The sequence below is a fragment of the Anolis carolinensis genome, chromosome 4 (assembly GCF_035594765.1).
Source record: "Anolis carolinensis isolate JA03-04 chromosome 4, rAnoCar3.1.pri, whole genome shotgun sequence".
NCBI classification, from domain to species: Eukaryota; Metazoa; Chordata; class Lepidosauria; order Squamata; family Dactyloidae; genus Anolis; species Anolis carolinensis.
The window spans coordinates 169,180,468-169,194,459 of NC_085844.1; the positions used below are offsets into that span (position 1 = coordinate 169,180,468).

Sequence of the window (13,992 nt, forward strand, 5' to 3'; positions counted from 1 at the left end):
TCTCAAAATAGTTTATTTGATGCTGTTTCTTGCACATTAGTCTCATCATGGGAGCCCCGGTGGAGCAGCATGTTAAAGCACTGAACTTGCGGACTGAAAGGTCGCAGGTTCGAATCCGAGAAGCAGAGTGAGCACCTGCTGTTAGCCCCAGCTTCTGCCAACCTAGCAGTTTGAAAACATGCAAATATGAGCAGATCAATAGGTACAGCTCTGGCGGGAAGGTAATGGCGCTCCATGCAATCATGCTGGGCACATGACCTTGGAGGTATCTATGGACAACGCCGGCTCTTCGGCTTAGAAATAAATATGAGCACCAACCCCCAGAGTTGGACACGACTGGACTTGATGTCAGGGGAAACCTTTGCCTTTACCTAGTCTTATCATTTGCAGCTATGTGGATAGGCGAATGAGTGGGTGCTTGTCTCCCCCAACATATGGGGCTTTCCTTAACTGCCAGCCAAGGGAAGCCCCATAGCTTTTTTTCACTGCATAATAGTCACACTTCATTTTTCAATAAAAAGGGGGGAAATGTGACTATTACGCAGTGAAATATGTCTGTATTGGTGCATCTGATTATTTTGTCTAAATCTACAACCCTGCTTTAACCCCCCCCCCCTCCCCACAAAAATTAATTTAGTTAGCATTGGCCCAATTCTTTATCTGCTGAGGTCATCCTAAATCTGGATTCTTTCTCGTAAGATTGTTTCTGTTCAGTGTCACTTCCACATCTAACAAGCCTGCCTTGTACACCTTCATCTCATATGTTTATAAATATAGCGAACAACACTAGGCCTAGGATAAAATCATATGATACTCCGTCGTCACTTCTCTCCCAGATGTTGAGAAACCTTTGATGAACAGACTTAGAGCCTGGCCCATCAACCAGCTACATGACTAGCTCACATTTTATGTATTTATCTGCATGAATATTATGGAATACTTTATTAAGGAGCCATGGTGGTGCAATGGGTTAAACCCTTGTGCCAGCTGAACTGCTGACCTAAATGTTGGGTTGCTGACCTGAAGGTTGCCAGTTCGAATTTGCAAGATGGGGTGAGCTCCCATCTGTCAACAGTAGCTTGTGGGGACATGAGAGAAGCCTCCCAGCTAACACATCCGGATGTTCCCTGGGTAATGTCTTTGTAGGCAGCCAATTCTCTCACACCAAAAGCGACTTGCAGTATGTTCTCAAGTCACTTCTGACCCGATTAAAAAAAATCAAGAACCTTGGTAACTCAATAAATATTACATTTGCAGCACTTTCCTGATCCGTCATGCTCATAACCCTATTAAAAGGAGAAAGTATAAGTCTTGCATGATTGACAGGTAGTGGGATAAGATACTTTCCAGATAAACTAGGCAATATTAAAGCTAGGCTAATAAATATTTTTGCTTCTCTCTGTGGCAACTCTTTTCTGTGGGAACTAGCACATAAATAACCTCTCATGTAGATATGGGAGAAGATGATTTATGGATGCTTTTCTCCAATATATATCATCATTGAAGGTTTAAGTGAAATTATTGGATTACAATTGTGAAAGATGAAGGGTATTTCCCTTACAATAAGCACTGGGCTCTTTAAATAGTCACATCCTATCACCCTATGTGAGATCTAAAGCTATATGGCAAATCTGATTATCTCCTGTTTGAACATCTATTCTGCTACAAAATTTAAAATGAGTTAGTTTTCTTTTGGTAAGCTAAATGAATGAAGTACTTGCACCATTCCTATTGATGTTGCATGTTTTCTTTTGTCAGCAATATTTTCTGGAGTCTGCAGAGGCTATGAATTAATTTTGGGAAAGACAGAGACAAATAAGTTAGGCAATACTTCACATTTCTTGTATTGATTAAAAAAAACTATGCCCCTTCAATGCTTTGAAAAAGACCAATGTGATGGAGGCAAATACGATGTTTCACTGGCAAATAAAACAATTTTAAAGTTAGATTCTTGCACACAACTTTACTATGAGTCTGCTTCCATATCTGCCTCAACATCGAATTTGAGCCTACTATCAATATGATGGACAAGTGGTCTTCCTCCACATAAAACGGGTCTTTAGATTCCAGAGGAAACATCTATATGCCTTAGCTTTTACTCCATGACACCAAATACACTGCTGTTTCACAGAGAGCATCTGAAAGTCTTAAGATATATTTTAGCTCATTGTCACTTGATAAAGGGTCGTAAGTCCCTTTTCTGGACAATTGTACGAGGGTTGAATGAAAAATAACGCATCTACCTTCATTACTTGGGTTTGGATGGGAATATTTTAATAACTCTAATGCAGAAATAATCCTTAGAATATGCTCTTTAACTACCACTATTCACTTTTCCACATAATCACCAGACAAATGGATACATTTCTGCCAACGATGAACAAGTTTTCTGAAGCCGTCACTGAAGAAGTTGACACTCTGTTTCTGCAACCAGAGTCTCACAGTTCTCTCAACGTCTTCATCAGAAGCATAATGATGTCCCCGCAGATCTTCTTTCATGATCGGGAACAGATGGAAGTCAGATGATCCCACCTCAACATCTTTAAACTTACTCGCCCAATGATGCACAGTACTCACATCAACAAAATCACCTATAAATAGCTTGCATTCTCTGATGAATCTCCTTTGGGGTGACACCTTCTGCTGTCAAGAATTCAATGACTGCACGTTGCTTAAGTTGCATTGACCGACCGTCTGCACAGGGTTCCATACTTTGCAGTTTAACAACACAACAGTTCAATCATAAGGCTTCCCGCCAAATGGAACTGTAGAGGAGAGTCTACTGAACAAGCCAGTACCTGCCGCATACCAGTACTGTTATCTGCTGAGGAGTTACGAAGGTGGAGGCATTACTTTTCATTCAACCCTTATATACAATACATAAGAAACGGTTATCTCCCTACGATGTTTAAATGCAAATATCTCATCTAAATTATATTCCTTTTAAATTCTATCATCAGTATGTGTACGCTACTCAGTGTTGAGCCTGAGAAAATGTAACTTATGTTCTTCAACCTTGAAACAGTACCTTGTCCTGCTTGTCCAGAATTGATGGATACTTTTCAATTGGTGCACCCTTAGGGTGTGGCCAGGATCCTTGAAGAGGCGAGAGCTACTACTTCTAGACCCTTGCCTTTCCTGGCTGATCAAACAGGCCAAGTGTGGGTGAAAGTGGTGATCAGTGCCTCTTTGGAACAAGGCAAAGTTCCAACTTGCCTAAAGGAGGCAATTGTGAGACCAATACAGTAGTCTCACTTATCCATGCTAAACGGGCCGGCCGAACCTTGGATAAGTGAATATCTTGGATAATAAGGAGGGATTAAGGAAAAGCCTATTAAACATCAAATTAGGTTATGATTTTACAAATTAAGCATCAAATCATCATGTAACAAATTTGACAGAAAAAGTAGTTCAATACGCAGTAATGTTATGTTGTAATTGCTGCATTTATGAATTTAGCACCAAAATATCATGATATATTAAAAACATTGACTACAAAAATGCCTCGGATAATCTAGAACCTTGGATAAGTGAGTCTTGGATAAGTGAGGTTCTACTGTATTTAAAAAACTATCCCTGAACCCCTCTATAATGGACAATTATCAGCAAGTGTTTAACCTTCCATTTCTGAGCAAGGTTCTGGAGTGTGTGGTGGCCTCTCAACTCCAGGGATTTCTGGATGAAACAGACTATCTAGATCTACAGTAGAGTCTCACTTATCCAACATAAACAGGCCAGCAGAATGTTGGCTAAGTGAAAATGTTGGATAATAAGGAGAGATTAAGGAAAAGCCTATTAAACATCAAATTACATTATGATTTTACAAATAAAGCACCAAAACATCATCTTTTACAACAAATCGACAGAAAAAGCAGTTCAATTCATGGTAATTATATGTAGCAATTATTGTATTTATGAATTTAGCACCCAAACATCGCAATGTATTAAAAACATTGACTTCAAAAACATTGACTACTAAAAATTGACTACAAATAAAGACAGAATTGCTGCCTAGAGAAACAGCTGTGGATCCGGACGGGAGGCAGACTGCGTTGGATAATCCAGAACATTGGATAAGTGAATGTTGGATAAGTGAGACTCTACTGTATTTCAATATGGTTTCAGGTCTGGTTATGGAACTGAGACAGTTTTGGTCGCCTTGGTGGATGACCGATGAAGAGTTAAGACGGGGGAGTGTGGCTCTCCTGGATCTCAGCGGCTTTCAGTACCATTCACCATGGTATCATTCTGTGTCATCTCGCCGGAATGTGACTTGGAGGCACTGCCTTACAATATTTCCAATCCTTCCTGGAGGGCCATACCCAGAAAGCATTTCTGGGGGGCTCCTGCTCGAACCCCTGGCCATTGACCTGTGGGGTTCCTCAGGGTTTTGTCCTCCATACTGTTCAACTTATACATGAAACCGCTGAGAGAGGTCATCTGGAGTTTGAGTTGTGGTGCCACCTATATGCGGATGACACCCAACTCTACTACTCCTTTCCACCTAATGCCAAGGAAGCTGTCCTGACCAGTGCCTGTCATCAGTAACGACTGATCAGCTAAACTTCTAGGTCAGCTTTCGAAGCTGTTAAACAAATGACAAGATTTGGAAGTTAATGGCAAGACGATTTGCCTTTAACTTCCTCTGAGGCTAAAAGAATGTGACTTGCCCAAGATCACCCAGTGGATTTCCATGGTCAAGCAAGAATTCAGACACTGGTCTCTGAAGTTATAATTCAACCACACTGATTCTGAGATTAGTATTGTCTTTCCTTATTTTCCTATGTACATTTTAGGGCTTCAATTGGAAAAGCAGTAGAAAAAAAAGTGACGTTTGAATGTTTATTCCCAAATACTTCATGCTACTTACACCCTTAGAAAATGCAAACAGAATTCATTAAGCATTACTGTATAACTAAAGGTTTTATAAAAAGGAAAACAATTTTAATCATATTGGTTCACTTAGGAGGAAAAGGTGCTCTCTTAAGCACAATTTCTCTAAAGTAATCCAGGAGAAATGTATTTGTTCACTTAGCTATAAACTCCTATTCTTGAGGGAGTGTTCAAAGGAAGCATTTCCTCTTAAAAGCAAGAGTCAACAAACGAAGACTCCAGGGGAAAGGTTTATTTTCTTTCATTTCTCCTGATACATAATTGAGAGACCTCTGACTACAAAGGGGATATAGGAACTTATGCCTTTCCTCCACAGACTAGCTTTTTGCTATGGAGGCATACATGTTGAAACAAATGTGGCATGAAAATTGGTTGTCCAAATTTTTTTGAGGAAAGATCAAGGAATAATTTTGTGATGCTGGCAAAACCCATATAGGCAAACAATTAAGAACTGAATTATCGGGAACAGACCTAGACATTCTGCTTATTACAGAAAAAAATGAAGAAAAGAATTACCACCAGAAAATGACTTCCATTTTGATGTTGTGTGTGCCATTGCTTCCAACTTATGGTGAAACTATCACAGGATTTTCTGGGGCTGAGATGGTGTCATTTGCCCAAGGTCACCCAGTGAATTTCCATGGCGGAGGGGGGAATCAAATCTTGTTGCCCAATGCTGTAACTACCATCTGCTTTTTACTATTGTAAAACTGAAAGAACAATTTGCAAGTAAGCCCTTCTGAAATTCAAATTTGTTTTTGTACAATGACTTAAAGGACACAAGTATCTATGAAACTTCTGAGAGATCAGAGCTGAAAGTTCTCAGAATTAGTTCCATGTTGTGTACAAACTTTCCTTTTATGAAGAAAATGAATTTTACATTTGTTATGGAGAAAAGCATATTGTATTGCTGATGCTAAAGTATTTTTAAAAAAATAAAAAATAAAATATAAATGGAACCTCTTTCCATTTATACAAGTACTACTAATTGTATATTTTGACATCTTTATGCTACTCTGAAATCATGGACAATGTGAAATAGTTTGTTTCTTACTATCTATCTCATGTTACATTTGCAGCCAATGGAAATTAATTATAAAATCCCCATATTTTACTTTTGTAGCATCTGAAGCTACTGTAATAATACGTTCATACTGTGCTTGAACTCTCTCAGGGCTTTCTACTTTTCTAAGCGCTAACGATCAAATGGCAAGATCAAAAGCCAGTTGTGAGCATGAGTTTCCCAGTTTCTTCCACAAAGACCACATCCTGGGTACATGGAGAGTCCTACTGCGTGCAAAGACTGCCCCTGCTTGCATCTGAAAATGGTGGAACTCTCCGCATGCATTCCTCACTGGTTATCTCTCAAAGCATTTGTGAGCTTTAATAGCGAGAAATGAAGGTAACAGCTGCAGGTAAACATAGTCCATTGAAGAATTAGTGTAATTTTTTGTGTATCAGAAGCGACTTGAGAAATTGAATGTCGCTTCTGGTGTCAGAGAACTGGCCGTCTGCAAAGACAATGCCCAGGGGATGCTTGGATATATTGATGTTTTTACCATCCTTGTGGGAGGCTTCTCTCATGTCCCCGCATGGGGAGCTGGAGCTGACAAGAGGGAGCTCATCCACACTCTCCCTGGGTTGAATTCGAACCGGTATTAGTATAATCAACTTACAAATCAAAATAAAGTGGGGTTTTTTTAAAAAAGAAAAACAAAATTATGTTCAGTTTTGCCAAAATTAATCCATGGATCCATTCTTTATATACAGTTTTATTCCACTAGAGATTGTAATTTTATACATAGTATAAAGGGGATCCTGATAGCACACATATACTTACTTTACCATACTGCTTAAGAACCATTTTTACATAATAAGTATTAAGTATCCTATCATTAAAACAGCATCCAGAGATCTTTTTTAAAAATCCTACATATAAATGGATATTTATAATATGCACAGTGCAAGAATGCTTCCATAATATTTTAATCACAATAATCAAAACACTGCGATTTAATACTAATTTAAAATATGATGGCCTGTGTGATATCAATGAGATGTTATTTATCCCTGTAAGAATCAATAAAGCAGTGTTAAATTCCAGATAAAGAAGGCAGAAGTTATCAGTAGTGTCTGAAAATAAACCTTTCACAATGATCAATGGTTCACAAAGCATCCCATTTATCTCCCTATGTTTTCCAAAAATGCACCATCATGTGAAAAGGGAACCAAATAGATTATAATTCTTCCTCTACTAATTATGAATGCTTTTTTGAACACTGCATTATTACACAAAGTGACTCTTGCCTCCAGCCAGGGATCAAAGAAGATGGACTCTGTAAAGAAAGGCAGAATTCCTCAGTGCTGGGAGGTTCATATTCCTCCTCTCCACATTCAGATACATATATATTTATATCTAAAAAAATACTGTGTTATAAACCATCTTCAAAGTGTACAAAATGACCATGGAAACCAAGCTTTAATCATGTAAACAAATCAGCACACAACTTCTTCATTTTCCCTTTTATAGCATGGGGTGGGGGGTGAAAAATCTTGCTCAGAGGCATGACAAGTCCTCCTGACAAGAACCACAGCATCACCAACACAAATAAAACATAGGCTATATTCGCAGAGAACTCCTAATGCTTTTCATAAAAAAAAAATCCCCTCTTTTTCATCTCCCTCAGAGTTCACGAATGTTTTGAGTTCAATAAATAGTACAAAAATAATCCTTTATTTAAAAATATTGAGAGCCACTGTCCCCAGGTCCCGTACAGGAAATTTGTAAGAGCAATGTAGGGTTTTTTTTTGTAAAAAAAAAATCCAAACCAAAACACTCTGCAAAATGGAAACCTCATGGCAAGGACTATTTCTGGATACTCCATCTTCTTTGTCTCTTGCTGCAAAGATTACTGTTCTTCCAGTTAAGGAAAGCAGTCAACCCCGTCTCTCTGTCTGAGCAAAACCTTTCCTTGGCTCCGGTTAACAACGGTTAAAAAGGCTTTGTTTACTGTATAAACCTTTCTTCCTGTGTTTAGAGGCTGAGCATTCCTGGTATTCCATTTTATTGAATGTTATGGCAGGTTTATTCATCACGTAGATTACACTTCCTCTTCGGAGCCAACCTTGCCTTTTAAACTCGTCCAGTTTTCATGTGAACTAGGTTTATGAAGTTACTCTCAACTATGTCTGGTCAAGATAGAAGAACACTTGGTGTAAGTCCGCCCTTGGTTGCCTGGATCAGTGTTTCCTGGCTGCTTTCACCCCTCCCCGCCAAGGTCAGAAGTCATTAGCACTCGGCATCTACAGTATGTACTGTGACAGCAGCCTGTAAGTGGTGACTGTGATGAAGTGCTGGATGATGCAACCTGTAGTGGTGGAACTTGTGGCTCAAGAGGGCAGCAGTTTGGGGAGGGGTGTCCAAGTCTAAATCTTCGTCATGATTCCCCACATCGACACCAGCAGATAAAGGGTCATTGTTGCAGGGAGGGTTTTCACTGTCTTCCTGAGGACTCATAGTACTGTAGCCTAGAAAGTAAAGGACACAATGGTAAGAAGTGGGATCCTGCAGCAATAATAATAATAATAACAATAATAATAATAATAATAATACACTTTATTTGTATTCTGCTCTATCTCCCCAGAGGGACTCAGAGCAAATTACAGAACACATATAAGGCAAACATTCAGTGCCTTTTTATACAACAACATACAATACACAGCTAGAGGTAAAGGTCTTCCCCCTTTCTCATTTCCAGCATGTGGAGGTGATGCTCAACTTCGGGGAGGTGCTCTTGTCCCATTTTCCCATGCCTAGGAGCCTGTTATTCATAGATATCTCCAATCTGTTGCTGACATGTTTTGCATATTTGCACAGGGCGACCTTTTACCTTCCCGCTGAGGCAATACCTATTGATCTACTTGCATTGCATGCTTTCAAACTGCTAAGTTGGCAGGAGCTATGGCTTGACAGTCGGAAGCTCACCCTAGCTCACAGCTTTGAACTGCCAACTCTCCGGTCGACAGATTTCCTGCAGCTAGCGGTTTAAAATGCTGTGCTACCACAATTTAAAAGCCCAGAACTACATAATGTTCAGCAACATGAATGAGCGCTCATGTAACTAACACAATTACATCCGATAAAATGTACTATTTGACAATGGAGTATGACTCAGTATCCATGGAACCAGTATCCACAGTTTTATTCATCTACAACTGAGAAAATCTATCTGCCTTAGGCATTTTCTGGGTCCTTTGGCACAATGCAATGGTGTTCTTGGGAGTCCTTAACTGAAGTCCTTAATCTGAAAAGGGTTGAGAATAGGGCTACTGAAATCCTTAATTTCACTAGGGTTGGCTCTTATCAACAGTTTTGCATTTCCATGTGATGTTTAGGAATGTATCCCCTGTAGATATGGGATTCGTACTGTGCTAAATCATACAACCTTGTTAAAACATTTCGTTTCATTTTAAACGGCTACCCTTTACTTCCATTTCCATCTACAAGTAGCTTGACTTTCTTTAAAGGTTTATATTCTAGCTCCACACATAAAACTTCATACATTATGGCCATATTTAGAATGCAACATGGAAACACTGTCGTGTATTGAAGCTATTTTGATTTCTATTCTCGAAGGAGGTCAACAACTATAAATGGAAGTTACTGAAGAAATTGTATATTTCATGCATTTTAATATAAATGAAAAATAGTTTTTGAAGTGCATAATAATCCAAACAACTGAAATTAAATCCTCGCTACAGTGTGTAATATTTAGCTTGGACCACTTTCCCAACAAAGGATTTAGTTATAATATCTGTAAGTTGGAAGAAGATGTATTACATTTAAACTTTTATCTATGTTAAAATAAAATTAGTTAATATTTATTTTGAAATGGTACTTAAGATGCTACAAGACATCTTGGTTATTTGTTATTCTTGTAATAGCTGGAAGGAGTTCTCTTCAATTTTCCACATGGCATTTTCCCTGAGTAAGGTTCTTTCTCCTGAGAAGGCTATTTTGGAATAGTGATCATCCTCTGATATATAAAATTAAAACATAAATTTTAATAATAAGACAATTTACTATTTTGATGATGACAGAAGCTGCCAGTTTTCTAAGGCGGCATAAACTATGTCAGAGTGGACCGAGCAGTACTGTGTAGGGCTATAAAATAGAAATGTTCAAGGATTACTCAATTGCAATAGCAAAGACTCGTGAATGAAAGGGGAGAAAAGTCAGCTGTCCCTGTTGCATCAATAGCAAAAAACTGTGCTAACTTGGCTACTTTTCTGGCATTTGTGAGCAATAAAGAAGCAAAATGGGAATAAAATCCTAAACATTTCAGAGCAAGGAACTGTTCTAAGTACGATGGATTGAATCTTTCCTGGAAAAGATCCAGAATTCTTTGGACACACACAATTTGTAATTGAGACAATAGCATTATTACCGAGAAAACAAAATAAAAATTAATAACTGTGGGATCCTTGTGGGATCTCATTCGTGCTTTCTACTGATGCCTTAGGGATGTCATTTGTCTTTCAGTTACTGGCAACATTGGAGACAGAACTATTAAAATCCAAAGTTTTAGGGTAATTTTAGCTAATTTGTTTGGCTGTATTTTAGTGAGGTTTTGAAGTGCAGCTACAAAGAATGAATTTAGGGACTGTCTTAATCATGCTGACATCATGAAAGATGAGACACCATAAAGTATATGGGAGGAAATGCATAGTCTATAAGCACATGTAAGGCAATAGGTAAAGATAAAGATTTTCCCCTGACATTAAGTCTAGTTGTGTCCGACTCTGGGGTTGGTGCTCATCTCCATCTCTAAGCCGAAGAGCAGGCGTCCGTAGACACCTCCAAGGTCACATGGTCAGCATGACTGCATGGAGCGCCATTACCTTCCCGCCAGAGCGGTACCTATTTATCTACCCACATTTGCATGTTTTTGAACTGCTATGTTGGCAGAAGCAGTGGGAGCTTACCCTGCTCCCCGGATTCAAACCGCTGACTTTTCGGTCAGCAAGTTCAGCAGGCCAATGGTTTAACTTGCTGTGCCACCGGAGGCAATATATATTGCTTTTCAACATAAATATGGCTTTTAAGGAAGACTTATTAGAATAAAAAAATGCAATATGTATCAATTCATTGTACATTCATTATAGAATTTGTACTTGAAAATATTACTATTTGTATGAAATTGATATATTGCTGCACAGCAGCTTGCTAACATTCAATATATCCCATCCACCTGTGAAAGCTTTGTAACGATACCAGACTGTGAGGAACAGTATGATACACTGAACATTTGTGGGATTCTGCCCTACCACTCATTTTATGACAGCTCTACTTCTGAAGCCACAGTGCTGCTATTCAGGCTATTTTAAAAACATCCCCATTCTAGGTAGAGTAATCCTGTGCATGTTTATTCAAAAACAGTAAATATTTTCCAAGTTCAGTTACCTCCTTCTGCATTTACTGCATACAAAATCATTTTATATGTTTTATGATACCAATTTTATATATTTATGGGACACTTTTTGGTATTTATATTTATATTTCATGCATGGTCATGGCTTTGTTTACTGTAATAAAATATATCACTCTCTTTAGTTGTTGCCTATGGGTTTATCCTTCATTCAGTTTTGTTGTCCTCCACATATTTAGAGAATATATATATGTGTGTGTTTGTGGTACAGGTATACCTCAGTTAACAAAACCTCTGATGGTGAAGCCCCCTTTTACGAAGTGTTCTTAGCTCCATCCTGTCTATTTCCCTTTCTCCTCTTTCTGTGTGTAGCTGGAAGGTTTTTGTTTTAGTAGCAATTGCATTTGGGTGATGGAGCACTGGAGAAATGCAGATGTTGAGTATTGGTTGCAGCACTGTGTCTACAGTGCAATACAGTTTTAGTCGAGAAAGAATGGGATTCTGCACTAGCTGACTCTACTATAGTTGGTCATAACAGGCAAGGTAAAACAGCAGTTGCCTCAAATTCTGTAATGACCATGCCTGAATAGCAAAACAGAAAAGGCAAAATAGATAAGCCAGTCTAATCAGCCACCAGCATGTTAAACAAAAAACACAGATCTAGATGTTTGTGCATTAAAATCAAAAAAGTCTTTAGTGGTCTCTAGAAAGCTCAAATTGTTTTTGTTTATTCATGCAATGCTTACCTGACCTCGTTTTGAATAAGAAGCCTATTACTATACCCTGAACTGCTTTTCTATTTTGTGCTGTAGGAATTTAACTGTATCCTGGCACCACATTTTCTGTTAAAGTAGTAGTACCCAGAGCCAGTGTAGCTGTTTGGTTGTTGGATTACAACTCTGGAGACCAGGGTTAAATTCCCCCTCAGCCCTAGAAGTCCACAGACTGTCCAGCTTCAAAGGGAGACAAACACAAAGCCCTTCTGAGCAAATCTTGCCACAAAAACCCACACCACCAGTCCAAGAACACATCTACTTTCTTAACTGAGTATAGGTTTGCATTAAAAATATTGTTCTAATGAACAAAATTAAACAGATCAATGATTGTGTACCTAAAGCGTTATTAAGCTATGTGCTTTTACAGTGTGGTACTATTGTCTTCAAAATCCGAAACTGAGCACCAAATAGTATTGCATTTGATAATTTCCTCAATGAAATGGTTTGCTACATTATGGCCTAAATCCAACTGTTAGTCCCAACCAGAGTAGCCTTACTGAACTAAGATCTATGTCCAATCTATTAAGAGTCATCACTGGATTTCCAACCCAAAACAGCTGAGAAGATGTACCAATCCCACAAACCAGAAATGTAGTATTATAGCAAGTGCTATGATGCTTATTCTACAGAAGTATACACTCTTGAAAAGGGAGGGAAAATGGGCTTTTGCTAAATGGTTGGCACATTGCAAAAATGACAGTGATCGGATGATACAGTTCAATCATCTCACTGTGCTACTTCTGCATTTACATGGAGGAAACATTTCCCTTTCTAGATTACACTTTCTGCCTGAAGTACACATTTTCTAAAAAAATGCTGACCATTATGTTAGGACATATTGAAATAACCAAGCCTTGCCATGTGTATTCTGTAGCCTTAGAGCTATATGAGAAGGCTGGACCATGTGAGCGCTCACATGTTTCAAAGAGTTCTCAATGCCATGTACTGGGTGGAGATGATGCCACCTAGAAACATTCTAGACTCCCAAGAAATCAGATACAAACACAGTCCTCTCCCTGTCCCTGCATTTAGCAACATAACATATCTGTATTTATAGTTAAAGTGATATGCAGATACAGCTGGCAACCCTGACAGAAACTCTCACTAAACTACATTAATCCTCTTAGTGGGCTCATCAACTTGATAGAAGTTTGAAGACTTAGAAGCAGCTGCTCACTCTTACAGCTATTTCTCATAGGTCAATTATGTCACAAAAATCACAGCTCAATGACAATGGAAGGCACAGCCATAATAGTGTTTTCTTGATGTTTGTTCAGAAGGAATTTGCCTTTGCCTGCTTCTGAGACTGAGAAAGAGCGACTTGCCTAGTAGGGTCCATAGCTGAGCAGGGATTTAAAGTCATAGTCCCACACTCCAACATGCTGGTTCCTTATATGGAATACAGTGTTCCCTCACTACTTCGCGGTTCGCTTTTCGTGGACTAGCTGTTTTGCGGTTTTTTAATAAACACTAAAATAATAGTATAAATCATAAATATTATAAATCCCTCTTTCTACTTCCTTCCTAAGTAGAAGCTGAAGGAAGGAAGGAAGGAAGGAAGGAAGGAAGGAAGGAAGGAAGGAAGGAAGGAAGGAAGGAAGGAAGGAAGGAAGGAAGGAAGGAAGGAAGGAAGGAAGGAAGAGAAAGGGAGGCTAAAAGCAGCTTTGTTTTTGCCTCACAAGGCATGCACGTACTTGAGAGTCGAGGAGGTGACAGAGACGCTACTTGCCAGTGAGATTGTAAACAACACAAATATAGCATCCCTACTTCATGGATTTTAACTTTTTGTGGGTGGTCCTGGAACGGCTGTGGAACTCCCTCCCCAGTGACATTCGGCAGGCTCCATCCCTTCTCGGGTTCAGAAAAAAACTGAAGACCTGGCTATGTACGCAGGC

The 13,992-nt window shown here is 38.9% G+C and overlaps 1 protein-coding gene across 2 annotated transcripts in view; it reads right to left on the reverse strand.

The window, feature by feature from the left end:
• Positions 1-6,647: 6,647 nt before the first annotated feature.
• The window catches only part of cachd1 (cache domain containing 1), a 175,100-nt gene continuing 167,755 nt past the window's right edge, over positions 6,648-13,992 (reverse strand). For both annotated transcript variants that reach the window (XM_003220133.4, XM_008109317.3), the window contains one exon: positions 6,648-8,421. In XM_003220133.4, coding sequence (XP_003220181.2) covers positions 8,183-8,421 — 239 coding nt within the window. In that variant the 3' untranslated portion in view covers positions 6,648-8,182. The remainder of the gene's footprint in view (positions 8,422-13,992) is intronic.